At 38.7% G+C, this 19409-nt stretch overlaps 1 protein-coding gene across 2 annotated transcripts in view; it reads left to right on the forward strand.

Moving 5' to 3' along the window:
- CLCN5 (chloride voltage-gated channel 5) overlaps nt 1–19409 on the forward strand; it is a 167535-nt gene that overhangs the window by 114119 nt on the left and 34007 nt on the right. Inside the window, exon 3 of one of the 2 annotated variants that reach the window (XM_029240074.1) lies at nt 9907–10053. In XM_029240074.1, the coding sequence (XP_029095907.1) occupies nt 9907–10053 (147 nt within the window). Of the gene's footprint in view, nt 1–9906; nt 10054–11791; nt 14097–19409 lie in introns of those variants that run through there. The other variant, XM_029240077.1, reaches the window with a different exon arrangement.

Consider the following 19409-nt stretch of genomic DNA (forward strand, 5'->3'; position numbering starts at 1 on the left):
TCTGGTTCTGATGCTTGCTCTGTCTCTACATGCTGTGTTTTTTTTTTTCCTGGTCTTTTAGTATGCCTTGGAATTTTTTTTGAAAGCTGGACAATGATATACTGGGTAAAAGTAACTAAAGTAAATAGGCCTTTAGTGTGAGATTTTATGTTTATCTGAATGGGGGTTAGGATATGTTTACTGTTTGCTGTATCTGTATGTGTCAGGCTAAAATTTTCTCTAATGTCTTTGTTTTTGTCTCTCATATGTATTTGGGTTTTGCAGTTCTTATAGTTATATTCTCCTATTGTTATTCATGAGCCCTGTTGATGTGTTAGTAAGGCATGGAGGAAGGGATGTGTTCTATAGTCCTATGATTAGGTTTCAGTCTTTTAGCAAGCCTGTGCCCCCTTGACTGTGAACTTCACAAGTGCTTCTCAGTTTTATTTTCTTTTGTTTTTTCTCCTTTATGTGAGACAGGAAGGCTGGAGGGAGCTAGACTTCAGTTTTCCTTTCCGCTAAGTTGGTTAGGCGTTGGTAAAATAGTTTCTCCTGAGGACCAGCCTTGTAAAAAGAAGAGAATGCCCTGTTCATTTTCCTGCCCCTACTGGAAGCACGAGGGGATTTTTCTCTGGTCTTCACTGGGCCTGTTCGAGTTCTTAACTCTCAAATTTGTCCACACTAAGCCTCTAGCTATTTTTCAATTACAGTTTAGGTTCTCCTACCCTGGCACTGGTTCTCAAAGAGGGTTCCGCTAGTGTAAGCTATGATTCTCTGTATCTGCCTGTCTGTCTCCCTAAGTTTGGGGACAGTAGTTTGTCCTGTAATCTGAGTTCTCTCATGGATCTAAGGAGAGTTGTTGATTTTCAGTTTGTTCAGTTTTTTCTCATTGTGAGGATGAGAATGAGAACTTCCAAGCTCCTTATTACATTCTTGACCAGAAATCCTCCTTTAATCTTTACTTGAATATGTGCATCCACCTTTTTTATTACCTTTATCAGTGATGACACAGATTTGTTCCTCTGTTCTTTTCACTTCATTTTATTGCATACATTCCCTGATGCAAAAACTTATTTATTTTAGTACATATTAATTAATCCATTTTGTATGTGTCCATGGTCAGAAATAACTTTGCCTGTCCACCACATCTGGAATGAATATACTATTCTGTGTTATTTTAAAAATCAACCCTAAAAAAACCCATTTGGAATTTATCACAATGTGGTATATGTTGTAATTGTACATTGTTTTCCATTTTGATATCTAGCAATCCCTCAACTATTTACTAAAAAGTGGTTGATTCTTTCCTTATAGTTGTGTTGCTTCTGGTTTATCAGCTATTAAGTTCGTAAAATAGTGCGTGTCCGCTGCTAGAATCTCTATTCTTAATCCAGTGCCATAAGGTTTTGATGATTGTTTCTTTGTAGAAGATTAAAATCTGACAGGTTATGTTTGCCATATTTACTTAAGAAAATATATACACTAGTATCCTTGCCTACTTATTCTTCCAGGTAAAGTTCACTATCAATCTTTCAAGTTATCTAAAGGATGCCATAGGGACTCTAGATTAATATATAGTTGTAATACAATTCAGATTGGTGTCTGTTTTGTTCTTACTATATTTAGACTTTCTATCCAAGAACATGATACTTCTTTGTTGATTTATGTCATTCTTTTTTTCCTCCTACTTGGATTTTATAAATTTTACAGTAATATTGTGTTTCAAGTGTATGTCTCTATCATAAATAAATTATTGTATTTTTCTAGTTCTATGATAGTACATGGGAATGCAGTTGTTTTTTGTCTATTTGCCTTATAATTTCTGAATTCATTTATTACCTTTAGTTATTTTTAGTTAATATTCTTAGAGCTGTATAGATATGTATTCATGCAATCCAAACATCAAAATATATTTCTTCCTTTCCTATATGCATTCTTCACTTTTTTCCTCTTAAAGTTTTCTTTTACCATGTTAAATATAATAGGCAACAGGAGGCATCATTATCTTCCTGTATCAAGGGGAATGAGATTTTGCTTCTTGGTTTTAATTTAAATTTTCTGTATCATGTCAAGAAACAAATTTTCCATCTGGAATATTTTTAAAATATTTTAATCTGGAATAAATATAAACTTTTAAAATCTGTTCTTGACATCTGTTGAGATAATTATGGCTTTTAAAATTTTATCTGTTAGTCTGATAAATGATGTCGACAATTTCCCTTGTGATATCAGTCTTGTGTTCTTGGAATAAACTCTCCTTATTTATAGTAGGCAAATCTTTCAATGTAATGCTATATTTCAGTTTCTTAGAGTTTATTTTGGTGTTTTACTCATATATTCCAAAGTGAAAGTGATCTATAAAATATGAGTGGTGTCTTTGTCAGGCCTGGCAGGCTCTTGTCCTTGAACTTCAGGGTGCTTCTCTAGCCATCTTATTTGTCACTCTTGAAAGCCTTTCTATCAGAGTGTTATCATATTTGAAGAATCTCTGAGGGAATTCCCTAGTGGTCTAGTGGTTAGGACTTGGCACTTTCACTGCAGGGGCCTGGGTTCGATCCCTGGTTGGAGAACTAAGGTCCCACAATCTATGTGGCACAGCCAAAAAAAAAAAAAAGAAAGAAAGGATCTCTGAGATAAAACCAAAGAAATGCTAAGGGACAATAGCATATTATTGTTTCAATTTTAATTTCTCTGAATTTTTAAAACCCCTTTCCCCGTTTTCTTTAATAAATTATCTACTTACCAATATCTTTTGCCCTTTCGTCTGTTGGGATTCAGTTTTAATGATTTGAACAATCTCTTTATATATCAAGGCTATTTCTCCTTTGGAAAAATATTTATAGGAAATATTAGTTTGCTTCACTTCCACTTCCTTCATCTGTCAACACAGTCTCATCTGACTGGTTTGTCCTCTTCCTCCTTCTTACCAGTCATGAGTGTTGCCCAAGTATGGTTTCTCCATTCTGTGTTCTTTCTCTCCTTTAACAATTCTCAAAGAGTGATCTGTGCTTCCTGAGACCCTGTGATGGGGTCTGCAAAGTCAAAACTATTTTCATATTAATATTAAGACTTTCTTTGCCTTTTTCATTCTCATTTTCTCATGAATATGCAGTGGAGTTTTCTAGAGGCTGTATGACAGGTGCTGATGTCATTGCTCTGATGGCTAATGGAATATGTGTCCTCTTAAGGCAGACATTAAAAAGGTTTGTGGGAATTCTCTGGTGGTCCAGTGGTTAGGACTCTGAGCTTCCACTGCAGGGGGCCCGGGTTCGAACCCTGGTCAGGTAACTAAGATCTTGCAAGCAGCGTGGTGAGGCCAATAAATAAATAAATAAATAAAAGTAAGAATAAAAAATTTAAAAATCTAAAAAATTAAAAAATAAAAAGATTTGCAAAATGCCTCTCACTAATTTTTTTTTGGAAAATATAGATTTTTTTCCCAAAAGTTAACGTAAACATATAATGGGATGAGTATTATTATATTTAAATACATTAATAAATATTTATTTTGAACATTTCTGGGGTTTGATTTCTAATTCAGTAAATATCTATAGATAGAACCCATATAAATACAAGCTCTTTAGGTCCCTCAATAATTTTGAAGACTAAAGGGATCCTGAGACCAAAAAGTTTGAGAACTGCTTTTCTCGTACTGCCTGCTCTGTTTTTTCTCATAACCCCTACTTGTCTGTGAGGATGACTCCCAGATGAAGACCACACTGTGAGAAGAAGCACTGTTATTTCCTCCTGGAACTTTTTACTTGAAATTTTGACAGGTAGAGAAGGTGCCTTGGGTTAGGATTGGCCCAAACCTCTGAAATAAGGCACCTCAGAGACTACTGTCCAAGATTTGCATTTCATTTCTGCCTCTCAAAATAAAGTAACTAAAACTGGAATTGGAGTATAAACTAGATTATTTACTGAGCTTTCTTTGTGTCAGGCACTTAGGAACACAGATTTAAGGCACCCTGTCCTCAAGTAGCTCAAAGTGTAGTGGGTAGAAAAAGGGTGATTTTATGTATGTGCCAGTTCTTATCACCTTCAATGTTATACTTAGGATTGACTTAATGTTCTTTCTTTTAAGTGATAAGACAATACTCGTATCTTGGTAGGTTGTATAATGCCTCTCTTACCCTTTTTTCCTTTTGCATCCTCCCTTTTCCACATTTGTGGTATCTGGCATATTATGTACACGGAATACCATGTGCAGGTCAACAGTTATCGTTCTTGAACCAAAATAAGAAATAGAAAAGTTTATTGCTTCTTTGTGTTTGTTAGCATTGGAATATGTGACATACTTTATATTTTTATTTGAAGGGTTGTGTGTATCAGCCTGCCCATTGGTTTATACATTTGCTTTTGCCAAATGGGCTAGTTGAGATGGAGGTATTAATTTGTTTGTACCAACATGTGTTGCTGTCACTAGTTAAACAAGATGCTAGTATGCCATACCACAAATTAGCACCATCCCACCCCATCCCCACCTGGCTCTTTCAGTACAGCTGTTGGGAATATGCACTCCTCCTCCCCTTTTCCCCCTTCTTCCTCCATCCTAAATGACCTACATTAAGACTGGAAGTGGTGAACTGCCTTCCTAGCCTTTTCATCCTCTCTCTTCCAGTCCACCGCTGCCACACTTACCTCCTAAAATTATGTTTTTATCATGTTGCTCCTCAAAAACTACAGTGACTCCATTGGCTTCCCAACCATTTGCTCACATACAGCTACCCTGTCCTCTAGTCAAGCACAGATGCCAGCCTCATTCTCATCTCAAGCCTTTGGCCATTTTGTTTCCTGGTCCTCGAATACCTTCTTTCCTCCATGAAGGCTTCTCTAGCTTACAATCTCCCTTCCATTTTCTAAATGCCGGTTTCACTTTTATTCTAATAGTTTAACACTTAGCTGTTGTATAATTACATTATGTGGAAGTTTCCTCCCCAACTAGATAATAAATTCTTGAGAGCAGTGACAGGGTAACAAATGTTTTTTGTATCCTTAATCCTCTACCCCCATAGTGCAAGGCATAGATTTATTGAGTATTGGCTATATAAATATGTTGACTGGCTATTAACCATTCCTCCCCAACTAGAATCCTCCTCAATAAGCATTTATTGAATACCTTCTCTGGAACAACACTAGAGTTGTTAAGACCACAAAAATGAGAAGGATACGGTGTAGTCACAAGACTCAAGTGGAAGAGATTATGCAATCAGCATAGATGTCTGAACAAAGCGGGTGTTGAGGGAAAGCTTGTATGAGCTGGCCCGAGATGGATTGAAGGGGACTTCACCAGGCTAAAAAGAGGGTGGGGGCTGGGTGGGATTTCAGATAGAATATATGGCCTGAGCAAAGGTATGGAGGTGTTAAAGTACATGGCCTATGTGGAGTATAACAAATCTATGGCAGGAGATAAGTCTGTCTGGGTAGATGGGATCCAGATTTGATAGGGCTCTGAATACCATACAAAGAAATGTAAACTTGACCCAAAAGGCAATGGGGAACCAGCTTATGATTTTAAGCAAGAAGTTGACAAAAGGCACTGAAAGTGTCAGCTATGTAACGCAGATATCAACCAAACATTTTTCCCTGTTTGCCCTCTCCCCATAACCCTTCATTGTATGACAAGCCCTATAGTAATCCACTAGTTGGGATAATAAATCCTGTTACTTTGTTCCTGGTCTACCCTAAATTCTGGCTGACCTCAGGCTTGTGACCATCTAGAGGTTTGATTTATTCCAGATGTGCCATTCTCTGGACTGACATGTCATAGGGAAGCCCCAGAGTGTTATGGAAAGAGCAATAGGCTTGGAGTTCAACTAAATGCAGGATCAAATCTCAACTTGGAGGAACTTTAAATTATTTCCTCATTATTCTGCTGCTTTAACTTTTTGTCTGGAACTTTTTTATATCTGCAGAATAAAACCAAATACTACCAGAATGGATTATCCACGGGCAAAATATCACTTCGAGTTTTACTGATTATGTTCTTTTTCTTTGTTGAACTCCAGTTTGTTGCATCTGTTTTGCTTGATCTGCTTGCTGCTTCTAATTTTCTTTTGTTGACCCTTTATTTCTATGTACTTATTAAGGAAGCACTTTATAACCCAAACACTGAACCAGATAACTGTTCCACGAAATGTTTGAAATGAGGCAGCTCAATTTAGCTGGGTTGTTCTGTGTCAGTGGCTTACAGGAAGGAGTTTGTAAGGTCCTAATGGGGAAACGGAAGAGTTTTCCAGCTTCTCCTTTGTTGAGTCTTCATCTTGTAGCGTCATTATTTTGTTTTAATGAATTCCCAGAACAATAGGTACACCTTCTGAAAATATGACTACAGGACATATTCCAAAGCCAAATATAAATTATTTTTGGACTCCCCATACTTCTTCTTCCTATGATTTGTGTGGCTAATGTAGAGTTGCTGAAACTGTGTATTTTAAATCATTTCCTGAATGAAGCACATAACCAGTGAAGAGAGAGGGAAAGGATTCTGCATCATTTTGCAAATTTTCTTGCCTACTTTCAGTGCTAGTCACTGGAATTCACAGGCGTTGGATGAATTTAAACAGAAAGAAAATCTCCCAAGTTCTTCTCATCAGCTAAAATGGTGCTCGTTTTCCATTAAGATTTCTAGAAACCTGGAATACCTACTTTTGAGATGGCTTTTATAGGTTCGTTGAACGTAGTAAATCCCAGAGTTAGACAAATATTAAGTGCAACTATTGACTCTGATGCCACCTACATTTAAAAGGGAAAGTTGATGTGAGGGGCGAGGGCAGGAAACATGCCTTGTTTGGATTTTGTTATTTGTGTTTAGGCTAATGTTGTTTCTGCTTGTTTTTCATTTTCATCCTGTTGAGTTTGAAGCAGCAACGGAAGTGTCAGATGGAATTCTTGGAAATTAAGGACTGGAGCTTGAGATAGAGATGAGGGCTAGAGATAGTAGGTTTCCTTAAAGGATAAGATAAAGTAACTCAGAGTAAGGCAGGTAAGGATCTGTTATCTCAGTCAGATCAAGAACAAAATAGAGAGACTGATTTTTTTCTTAAATAAAGATTAAAGACACTTCTTCCTGGATGACAGGAGGGAAGACTGAGAGATTCAGAATTTCCTGTGTGTCGTTGGTAATAGGAAAAACCTGCTAAGGATCCGTGGTAGTCAGGTTAGACTTGGAAGCAGCAGCAGAGTCCGCTTTTGTCACCTTCTTGCTTAGAATCATAATTCAGAGGAATTCGTGTAAGTGCATTTTTGCAGGTGTGCTCAGAGAAGGGGCGTGAAGGAAGCAGGATAGAGCAGGAGGAAGAGTCTAGCGAGGATGAAGGATTGGCTGGCAGTGAGGGAGCTGGGCTGAAGATGCAAAGCATGGATTCTTAGTATCCTAGGAAACATTTGATCCACATAGGAAGGTTAGAGGTTTTGTAGCTGAGGGAATGGTTTTATGATAGATAATTTTCTAAATTATTAGTACCTCTGGGTAAATGACCCTACTGTCTCCACCTGACCATATGTCACCATGGAAGCATGGTAATGTTCCTGGAGAACCTGTTGTTTAGACTCATGTCTGCACAGAGTTCAAGCTGTTGGTGTATACTAAAGAATGTTGTTGAGAATGTGTTTCTTTTATTTATATTCATCCTTATCCATAAGTGAATGGCAGATTTCCCTTAGAATATCTGTTCTCTTGATTTCAGTCATCACCTTGATATTGATAACTCCCAAGTCTTTGCCTCTCAATCTTCATCTCATCTGGCCTACCCAGCATCATTTCTGTATCTGTCCCACTATCCCACAATGCTTCATACATAATAGGTGGTTCATAAATGTCACTCATGCTGACCTCCTCCTTCAGGCTGACCTCTTTATCATAAGTGAGATGTTGTGAAATTGAACACATGATTTGGAGCTTACCGTCTTTTAAAAACACTAACTGGGCAAGTTACTTAGTCTCTCTGAGCTTTGGTTTCCTTATCTGCACTAGGAGTGCTAATGCCACAGCTTAGGAACGCTGGAAAAATTAAGTGAAAGAGTTCACTTTAAGTGCATGGCCCAGGGCCTGAAAATTAATTGAAGTCCTGGTAAATGTTGCTTCTTTCTCCTTTATGCTCAATGTTTAAAATATTTAATTTAGCTGCTGTGATTCCAGTTTTTTAGGCCTAACATTTAATTAATTAATTTTAAATTAATTAATTAACTATGGCTGCACGGGGTCATCATTGCAGTGCACGGGCTTCTCTAGTTGTGGCATACGGGCTCTCCAGTTGCAGTATGTGGGATCTTAGTTCCCCGACCAGGGATCAAACCTGGGCTCCCTGCATTGGGAGCACAGAGTCTTAACCACTGGACCACCAGGGAAGTCCCCCTAAAGTTTAATTTAACGTATTTGGTATTTACCACATTCTTGCACATAATTCTGATAACCCAGAGTAAGAAGTTTCTTAAAAGAGTATTATTTAGGGCTTCCCTGGTGGTGCAGTGGTTAAGAATCTGCCTGCCAATGCAGGGGACACGGGTTCGAGCCCTGGTCCGGGAAGATCCCACGTGCCATAGAGCAACTAAGCCTGTGCACCACAACTACTGAGCCTGTGTCTAGAGCCCGTGAGCCACAACTACCGGGCCCGCTTGCCACAACTTCTGAAGCCCGCACGCCTGAAGCCCGTGCTCCACAACAAGAGAAGCCACCACAATGAGAAGCCCGCGCACCACAACGAAGAGGCACCCCCGCTCACTGCAACTAGAGAAAGCCTGCACACAGCAACAAAGACCCAATGCAGCCAAAAATAAAATGAATGAATGAATGAATGAAATTTAAAAAAATAGTATTATTTGCCTAATCGAATAGAACTTTGCTGGCTATGAAACTTGATCAAGATTTCATCAAAAACTGGGGTGGTGGTGGTGCAGGGCTAGATAAAATTGGCTGTAATGTTGTTTTTATTTTTTAAAAAAAAAAAGATCAATATACTAAGATTTTTTTGAATAAAATGTTATGATCTGAAGATTCCCACTTGGGATGTGAAAAGTGTTTCATCTTTAATATTAAATTCTTGAGCAGAGAACAACATTGAACAGCACAGTATGCCTCTTTTTCCCAGTATTTCTGTGCATCTATATTGTGTTAAGAACTCTGGGAGAGCCGGAGGCATAAAATAATATTTTTCCACTCCCAGATGGCTAGCACATTTCTGAATACTGCTGTCTAGTTTTTATTTCAGATTTTTATTGTGAACTCCCATGAGTTTTGTATGCATGTCCTCGTTTGATTTGCTTATTTGCAGTGGTTCTCAAAAAACCAATATCAACTACATGGTAAGGGTAGCGGTATGTTATATCTGGAGGGTAACTGACTATGCTAAGTAGTTTGTATGTCTATACTGTCAAAATAAGAGCACGAAAGAGGACATACGAATAAGTGGTAACCCAAAAGGTGAAAACTACCCAAATGTCCATCAGCTGATAAATGGATAAATAAAATGTGGTATATCCATACAATGGGTGTTATTCAGTTCTAAAAAGGAATGTCGTACTGATACATGCTACAGCATGGATGAGCCTTGAAAAAATTATGAGAAGTGAAAGAAGCCAGACACAAAAGCCCACATCTTATATGATTACATTTATATGAAATATCCAGAATCAGCAAATCACAGACACAGAAAGAGAATAGAGGTTATAAGGGGCTGGGGTGGGAGGGAGATGGGGAGTTATGTTTACTGGGTAGCAAGTTTCTGTTTGAGATAGTGAAAAATTTCTGGAAATGGATAGTGATGATTGCACATCATTGTAAATGTGCTAAATGCTACTGAATTGCCAGTTTAAAATGGTTTAAGTGGTAAATTTTATGTTATGTGTATTTACCACAATAAAAAAAGAATAAGTGGTAAGGGGCTTGGAAATCATTGTAATAAGCCTCCTGTTTTTTTTTCTGTACAGGAGCTATGGATAACAGAGGCTTTCAGCAGGGGAGTTTCAATAGCTTCCAGAGCAGCTCCAGTGATGAGGACTTGATGGACATACCAGGGACAGCTATGGATTTCTCCATGAGAGATGATGTTCCTCCCTTAGATGGAGAAATAGAAGGTATCATTACTGCTGATGACAATTTATCTTTTTAAAAATTATTTCCAATGTACATACAATAACATTTATTTATCTCCTGGCACACAGTCCTATGAATTTTAACACATGCGTAGATACTTGTAATTACCACCACTGACAGGGTAAGAACAGTTCAACACCCCCAAAGCATTCCTTCTTATTACCCTTTGCAGTCAGTCCTCCCTGACCCCCAAGCCCTGGTAACCACTGATTTGCTCTCTGTTCCATAGTTTTTCCTTTCTGAGAATGTCATATACATGGAGTCACATAGTTTCAACTTTTGAGACTGACTTCATTCACTCAGCTTAATGCCTTGGAGATTCATTTAAGTTGTTCATTCCTTTCTCTTGCTGAGTAGTATACCCCGGAGTGGGATCACTGGATTGTGTGATAAATGTATGCTGAACTTTGTAAGTAACTGCCAAACCATTTTTCAGAGTGGCTGTACCATTTTGCATCTGAACTAGCCATGTATGGTAGTTCTTCCACTTGTTCTGCTCTTAGTATTTTCAGTAATTTTAATTTTAACCATTCTAACAGCTATGTAGTGTTATCTCATCATGGTTTTAATTTCATTTCCCTAACGGTTTATGATGTTGAACATCATTTCATGTGCTCATCTGCCAACCTTATATCCTCTTCGATGAAGTGTCTGTTCAAATCCTTTCCCCTTTTTATAATTGTTTTCTTATTATCTGGAATATATTTATAAAATGAAAATTCCCCTTATCTATTATTTGGTTATGTAGTAACATCATTCTCTTCATTGGCTGCATACAATTTCATGGTATAGCTGTACCATAGTTTACTTAACCAAGCTTCTATTGATGCACATTTCAGTTGCTTCCAATCTCTTGCTATTACAAACAATGCCACAATGGACAACCATGTGCGTGTGTGTGTGTGTGTGTGTGTGTGTGTGTATCTTTTAAGTGTATGAGAGCATTTCTGTAGCATGAGTGTGTAAGAGTGCTTATTTCCCCTTTCACCAGCCTTGCTGGTACTAAATATTATAATTCTTTTTTCATCTTTACAATATGATAAATAAATACATCCCTATTATTGTTTTAATTTTCACTTTTTAAAATTAATGAGCTTGAGCATATTTTCATGTTTATTAACCATTTAAATTTCTTTTTCTGGGGAATTCCCTGGTGGTCCAGTGGTTAGGACTTTGCACTGTCACTGCCGGGGGCTCGAGTTCAATCCCTGGTCAGGGAACTAAAACCCCACAAGCTGTGCGGTCTGGCCAAAAAAAATTCTTTTTCTGGAAGTTTCCTGTTCATATGATGTCCCTGTTTTTCTAATGGGCTGATTATCTTTTCTTATTTTCTCTCACACTTTTTTTTTGTTGTAGCGGTATGCGGGCCTCTCACTGTTGTGGCCTCTACCATTGCAGAGCACAGGCTCCGTACGCGCAGGCTCAGCGGCCATGGCTCACGGGCCCAGCCACTCCACGCCATGTGGGATCTTCCCGGACCGGGGCACGAACCCGTGTCCCCTGCATCGGCAGGCAGACGCTCAACCACTGTGCCACCAGGGAAGCCCTTTTCTTACTTTTTTATAAGAGCCCTTTATATTATTATTATTAATCTTTTGTCTAATGTAGGTTGAATATGTATATTTTCTATTTCTGGTTTGCTTTTGTTAACTTTGTTTTTTTAATCTACAAATATTTTAAAATTTTTGTATAGCTAGGTATATAACCCTTTTCTTTTATGACTTCTGAGTTTCTTGTTGTAATTAGAAAGGACTGTATCATTTTAAGATTAAATTTATATACTTTATTGTCTGGTTCTTTAAGTGATTGGGATTGCCATTCTCAAAGTGAAATCGGGACAAGAAGCTACTGTCAGAATTCATTATTTAGCAAATTTGTATTAAGGGCCTATGACATTACAGATATTTTGCTAGGTTCTGGGAATTAGCAAGGCTTTAAGGCACCATCCCTGCCTTCATGAAGTTGATTCTAGCTAGCCTAACAGACACATAAGTACTTATGATAGTACCTACCTACCTCTTAAGAGTTGTTTTCAGGATTAAATGAGATAATAACATATAAAGTGCTTATGTACCCAGCATAGAGTTAATGCTCAATAAAATGTTAGCTGTCATAATCATCATCATTATTATGTCTATTATAACCCTATATTACAAGGACTTAGCAGAGGACGCATTCTGTGTGTGTGTGTGTGTGTGTGTGTGTGTGTGTAGGATTGGAAAAAATTTCACAGAAAAGGTGTGTTTGAGAAGGGCCTTGAAAGGTAAATTATTTGGTAGGAGGAAGAGCATTTGAGGCAGAAAGCAAGCTTTTACAGAGATAGCAACAGGCATAATATACAGAGGTATAAAAAGGCAGAATATAAGCCCAAATAAGTAAATTGGGGCCTGAATGTCATGCTGAGAAGTTTGAATTAACCTTATTGTCACTGTGAGGACAAAACTCCTTCACATACTCATTCAACAAATACTTTTCGAGCACCTGGTATGAACCAGGTACTGCTATAGGCACTGGGAATACAGTGGCAGGATTAACATAGATAAGATCCAAGCTGATCTGGAATTTAGATCTAGTTGGGTAAATAAACAGATTCCCTAGTTAATTACACATTGTGATAAGTTCGAGGATGGAAATAAACTGAATGACAATAGATGATAACTGGGGAATACAACAATAGTTGGAAAGGTCAGGGAAGGCTCCTCTGCGGGGAGGTGCCCAACTTGGGATGAATATACAGGTAAGAAAACCACAGGTTCAAAAGGATAACAAGAAATTTGCCTGGTAAAGGTACCTCAGGGCAGTGACAGTAGAAGAGAGCCCCTGAATTTAAAGTTCATAAAAGAAAGGTACTCATGGTTTGGTATTTAGTGGGTTTTCCTATTTGCCTACTAATATAAAAGGGACATGTGTGTATCATGTCCATTTATGAGTACTTACAACCACAGTGAGTCAGTCATACCAATTACTGGCTCTAGTGAAGTGGTCAGTTAGGGTATCCATTAGCTTAAACTGGCTACCTCTACTTAAGCCTTCTGGCTAAACCAGAGTGGTTTAGCATAGTTATCATCATTGCTTCTAATGAAAAATGATTTCATATGGCATCTGTATGACCAAAATAGTTTTTCTGTGTTCACGTTGCTCTGGGTAGGTGATTGGGGCAAGTATCCATTATTCCTATTTAATAAACTAGAAGAGGCAGACAAGATTTTGACATTGCTTATGATTGTGGAATATAGTTTTAGGTGAGTAGTCCTTCACCACTTATCACTAGCCTTTACAGGAGAATTACTACTTGTGGCTTCCAACGTCTGACCGTATAATAATGAGGCTGTTTTCCATGAGCCACACACAAAAATCAGTCCACTTACAATACTCCCTAGTGATATAATTTTCTTGCTTTGCTTTTTAATTGTTCTTATTTTATTTAATGTTTTCACATCGGATTTCCTAGTGAACACAACAACAACAGAAAAAAAAGGTCATAAAGTCCTTGATATTTGATGGTGAAACTGTGCATAAAATATTACACTTTGTACCAGGCACAATGGCACGTACTAAAAAGATTAGTTAAAAGGAGCTTGAAAGGCAGCAGAAGTGGTCCTTGTTTTCCAGATGGCTGGAGGGATTGATTTATGAGTAATGAATAAATAAATTATGCATGGCATGGTTAAATGCATCTGAGGTAGTGTTATAGTAGTCTGTAAATTAGAAGAAACATAAACAGAGATCTGAAAGAAGGGGAGGAGGAGGCAAATAGAAAAAGGGTTTGAGTAACAGGAAGAAATTCAGAGCTATTCTCATAGTCCATCTGTTCTCACTTGCCTGCCTCCGCAGCCTGGAACTCCTGGTCAGCAATTCAGCAATTCATTCATTTATGGAACACCCAGATACGAACTGTGTTGTTTTGGTAATGTTCTTCGATTCTCTTTTCCCCCTCGCTTCCTTGTCTTTCTACCTAGCATGCCTTGCTGCTACTCCCTAACTGTAGAATGAGGAGACATTCCTGGCAGAAAGAGCAGCACAGGTAAAGGCACATAGCAGCATGAGAGAGCGTCCTCTGCTCAAGAAACAGAGTCTGTATGTCTGAGGCCTGAGACTTCAAGGGTGGGGATGGTGAGAGTTGGAGCGGGATATAGGCTGGGAGATCTAGTTAGAAATCTAGGTGGGGTCCAGATTGTCTGCGCTTTTGGACCTCATCTTGTAACCAAGGAGTCACCAAATGATTTAAAAGCAGAGGAATGATGTGATCAGATTGGTGTTTTAGAGAATTATGGCAGTGTGGAAGATAGGTTCAAGGGAAGAGTATGCTGGAGACTGGAAGACCAGTTAAACTGTTAGTTTTGAACAATCTAGGCAAAAGAGCAAAGGCCTGAATTAAGGCAGCAGGAAATGAAGAGGGGGAAAGAATAAGTTCTGGAGAAATTTCAGAGTGGGGATCAATAGACATGGAGAATAAACCAGAAGAGTCACAGATGACTTCAAAGCCCAGGTGGAGTATGAGCAGGCCATTTCCCCCTCACGTGTGAGAACATGCCCAGACCACCCCTGCCAGCCTCAGCATTAACCTCCCGATGTCCCAGGGAAGGGAAAAATCTTTTAAAATGAAAAACATGACGGTGCATGAAATCCACCATGGAAGCTGTGAAACAGTTCTGTTTGTTCTGCCCCGCTGTAAAGAAAGATCATAGTATTCCTTCAGAGAGAAACAGAAAACATCTTAGACTTCAGCTCATGGAGAATCCTCCCTTCATCATCTCAGTTAGACTCTCCCAAACTGACTCATTTGTGTGGATGGTGCCAGGAGGAGAAGGAAAGGGAATTTGGGAACCGTCACCCTCATAATATTCAAACTTCCCTAAACGCTTAGCCTAGGAGAATGGCAATTGTTATCGCTGCTTTTTGAGCTTGAAAAAAAGAAAAAGTAGCCCTTATCAAAAGCTCCGTGGGGCCATAAACCTCACCTGTTTTAATATGCTGACCCCATAAAATGAGGCCTATGGTGATGGTCCATAGGCTTTAAAGGCTTCCTTTAGGTTCCTTAATGGGAAAATACCCAGTCAGATTTCAGAATGTATGCCCTCTAATCTCTCCCCCACTTATATATTTATATTTTTGTCTTAAGTATATGTTTTATTCAGGTCTACTGAGTTTTTACCTAATGTCCCATCCAGGACACTGCATTACATTTAGTTGTCGTGTCTCCTCGGGCTCCTCTTGGCTGTGTTGGTTTCTTAGACTTTCTTCATATTTGGTGACCTTTGACAGTTTTGAGGATTACTGGCCAGGTATTTGTAGAATGTTGCTAAGTTGGGATTTGTTTGATGTTTTTCTCATAATCGGACTGGGGCTTGGGGGAAGACTAGAGGTAAAGTGTCATTCTTACCACATCATATCAAAGGTATATACCATCAATATGACTCATCACTGCTGATGTTCACCTTGATCACGTGGCTGAGGTAGTGTTTGTCAGTTTTCTCCACTGTGAAGTTACTCTTTTTTCATCCTTTGCACAATGTGTTCTTTGGTTAAGGAAGTCACTGCGTAGCTGACACTTAAGAATAAGGAAGTTATTCTCTACCTCCTTGAGGGTGAAGTATCTACAAACACTATTTGGAATTGTTCTTCATTGGAGATTTCTCTATTCTCAGTTATTTATTCATTCACTTATTTATATCAGTAGGGACTCATCTGTTTAATACTTTGGGCTATAATCCATTATTACTTTATTTTATTCAAATTTTTCTAACTTTGCATTTGGAGCTCTTTCAATTGGCTCTGTCTCCCTTTGATATACCCCTGTCACTGTGCAGGTTTCTTAAGCACTTATTTACTTTCTGGTACTACAATATGCTCCAGGCCCATGTTATATATTTCCTGCCTCAGTCCTAGAATCAGCCATTTCTCCAAGGAGCCCTAGTTCCTTTCAGCGGAGATTGGTATTAGAAAGCAAGATCTGGGCATGAGGTGTGCTTTTTTCTGTTGGGGTGTTGTTGCTTCTAGGTCCTCTCAGTAAGGAAATATAAATTTATGTGTATTCTGACCCACGTATTTACACATACCTGTAAATAGATTATCTGTATGTAACTGTCGGCATCTATATTAAGCTAAACATGAGATCATACTGGTGTCTCTAACTGTAATCCGTTACCACATGGATCATTCTTGCCTCCTCCCCTTGCTTATCTGTAACCGTCCCCTCCAGGTAGTGAGAAACGTGGCTCCCACCATCCACCATCCAATATTTAACTGTTCATTTCCACTGTATGTGCATGGTTTCAAATTGTTAACCCATACCCTCCGTGGGAAACTACTTTATCAACTACAGTGAAGTGCTTATACAAAATTCTTTTACCTTTAGTCTTACAAACTCCACTCATTTCCAGTTACTTGGATCAGCATCTTTTTCCTTTACCCCTTTAGTGAGGCTGTTTCACAAATTTGTAATATAATTGGATTCTTTTGCCACATTCTGCATTCCATCCTGAGATTTTCTTTTTAATTGCATACATTAAGGTTCACTCTTTGTGCTGTAAAGCTCTATAGATTTTGGCAAATGCATAGTGACATGTATCTACTATTACAGTATCATGCAGAATAGTTTCACTGCCCTAAAGAATCTCCTGTGCCTTACCTATTCGGCATCCTTTCTTCTGAGCCCCTGGCAACCACTGATCCGTTTTCATCTTTATAAATTTGTCTTTTCCAGAATGTCTTTATAAATGGAATCATACAGTACATAGACTTTTCAGATTGGCTTCCTTCACTTAGCAGTATGCATTTAAGGTTCTTCCATGTCTTTGTGTGGATTGATAGCTCGTTCCTTTTCATCCCTAAATAATTTTCCATTGTCTGGATATACCACAGTTTGTCTATTTATTCACCTACCTACTATAGGACATCTTGGTTTCTTCCAACTTTTGGCAATTATGACTAAAGCTGCTACAAACATCTGTGTGTAGTTTTTCCTGTGGGTGTAGGTTTTCAAGTCAGTTGGGTAAATATATAGATGCAATTTCTGGATTATATGGTAAGACTATGTTTGGTTTTATAAGAAGTTGCCTAACTGTCTTCTAAAGTGGCTGTACCATTTTGTATTCCCACCAGCAATGAATGAGAGTTCCTGTAATTCCACATCCTTGTGAGCAATTGGTATTGTCAGTGTTTTAGGTTTTAGCCATTCTAATAGGTGTGTAGTGGGAACTTGTTGTTAATTTGCATTACCCTAATGACAAATGATGTTGAGCATCTTTTCATTTGCTATTTGCCATCTGTATGTCTTCTTTGGTGATGTTCAGATCTTTTGATTTTAGCTCTTCTTTTCTAATATACACATTTAATATTATGAATTTCTAAGTACTGCTTTTTGCTGTATCCCACAAATTTTATGTTGTATTTTCATTTACTTCAAAATGTTTTAAAATTTGTCTTCAGACTTCTTTGACCCATGGGTTATTTGGAAGTATTTTGCTTAATTTCCAGGTATTTAGTCATTTTCCAGCTATTTTTCTGTTACTGGTTTCTAGTTTAATTCCCTTGTGTTAAGATTTATGTTAAACTGGCTAGGAGTTGGGCTTTGTTTAATGTTTGGTGTAACTATTAGTGCCAGGGGTTAAATTCCTGTAGTGTCCTTGTTTTTGTCTCCTCTCTTGATTTTGAGTTTCCTTAAGTACAATTCCTTGAAAGAGATTCTGTGTCTTGCAGCTGTAATCCACTGTTATTAAGATATGGGAGCCCCATTGGTGTGGTTGTATGGTATGGGGGAGCAGGTTATTTTATAATCTTCTGATTAAATTGCAGTGTCTGTTGGACCTGTGTCTTTAACCTTCACAAAGTGTAATCTGGTGTTATAGCTTTTTGTTCTCCCTGCCCCCTACTCCTGTCTCTGACCTCAGCATTCCCAGCCCATTTCCAGGAAGCCCAGACCCCTACTGACTTTGCTTTTTTCCCTTAAGTGAGATGGGTTAGGGCTGGAGAGGGAAGAATGCCCTTCCCCCAACTGGGATAAGGCTCAGGCAAAGTATTTTCCCCTGGAGCATAGGCCTTTGTTACAGAGACAGGTCTGGCCTATTTCACAATGATAGCTCTTCACTTCTCCTCCTCTGAGCTAGGAGGACATGTTTCTTAGCTCTTCATTTTGAGAACTTGGTAGGGTTCCTGGAGATAAAAGCCACCGAAGTATAGGCTCAGGAGATCCTTACTCTCACACAAGTCCACACACAGCCTTCAGCAATTCATCAAAGTTGCCTTTAAGTAGCCCTACCAGTTATGGTTCTAGCAGTTTCTACTCCAGGTAAGCAGATCTCTCTGTGTCTTTTTGGATAAGCCTGTCTCTTCAGATTTGGGGGTCAGAGTTTCCCTTGCAGCAGTTCTCCGGTGGGTCCAAGAAAAGTTATTGATTTTTCAGTTTGTCTAGCTTTTTCTTGCTGTACGCATGGGAGCAACAACTTTTTTGTTTTTTTAATTGAAGTATAGTTAATTTATAATGTTGTATTAGTTTCAAGTATACAGCAAGACAATTTCTGAGCTTTTTACTTGCCAGAGCTGAATCTGGAAGCTCCCCGTTTATTTTCTAATTAGTGAGACCACTTTGGTCCCCTCTCAAAGGGAGAAAAAAATTAGAGGGCGTTTGGCCTCTAATAAATCCTGAGTGGATTATTATGAACCTCACCTTGTTCCAATTTATGGCATTATGTGGTAGACGAGAGGGTTGCTGTGATGTTTCAGGAGTGTGTGCTGGGTGTTTCCGGGGTCTGTGGCTAGCAGGTACTCCAGAGGTACCGTGGCCATGTTGGTATAGTTCTAGTTAGGCACAGACTGGAAGTGTTGGGTCCCAGGTTGTGCTCTACTTCATCTCTCAGCTGAATCTTACTTTCCTAAGGATTGGTAGTACCATTTATTGATCTTGCCAGAAGGGTATTCTGTGATAACTCTACAATCAAAATACCATTTGGAATTCCTCAAAGCTAATGTCTTCTCAGAAGTCATTCAACACAATGTACGAATAACCCACAAATAATCATTACTAAAATTATAGAGTACGAGAGTTGGAAAGGACCGTAAAAATCATACATGCTGATATGCCCTCATTTTTACAGATGGGGAACCTGAAACCCACAGAGATCAAGACAGTTGCCCAGGGTGACACAATTAGTGAGTTATGGAGCTAGGGTTGGAATCTGTATCTTCTCACTGCTGGACAGTGGGTCTGATCACAAAGACTTCCTTCCTTCCTTCCTTCCTTCCTTCCTTCCTTCCTTCCTTCCTTCCTTCCTTCCTTCCTTCCTTCCTTCCTTCCTCCCTTCCTCCCTCCCTCCCTCCCTCCCTCCCTCCCTCCCTC

This window comes from Monodon monoceros, unplaced genomic scaffold, assembly GCF_005190385.1.
Source record: "Monodon monoceros isolate NGI ecotype Baffin Bay Population unplaced genomic scaffold, NGI_Narwhal_1 Super_Scaffold_22, whole genome shotgun sequence".
NCBI lineage: Eukaryota > Metazoa > Chordata > Mammalia > Artiodactyla > Monodontidae > Monodon > Monodon monoceros.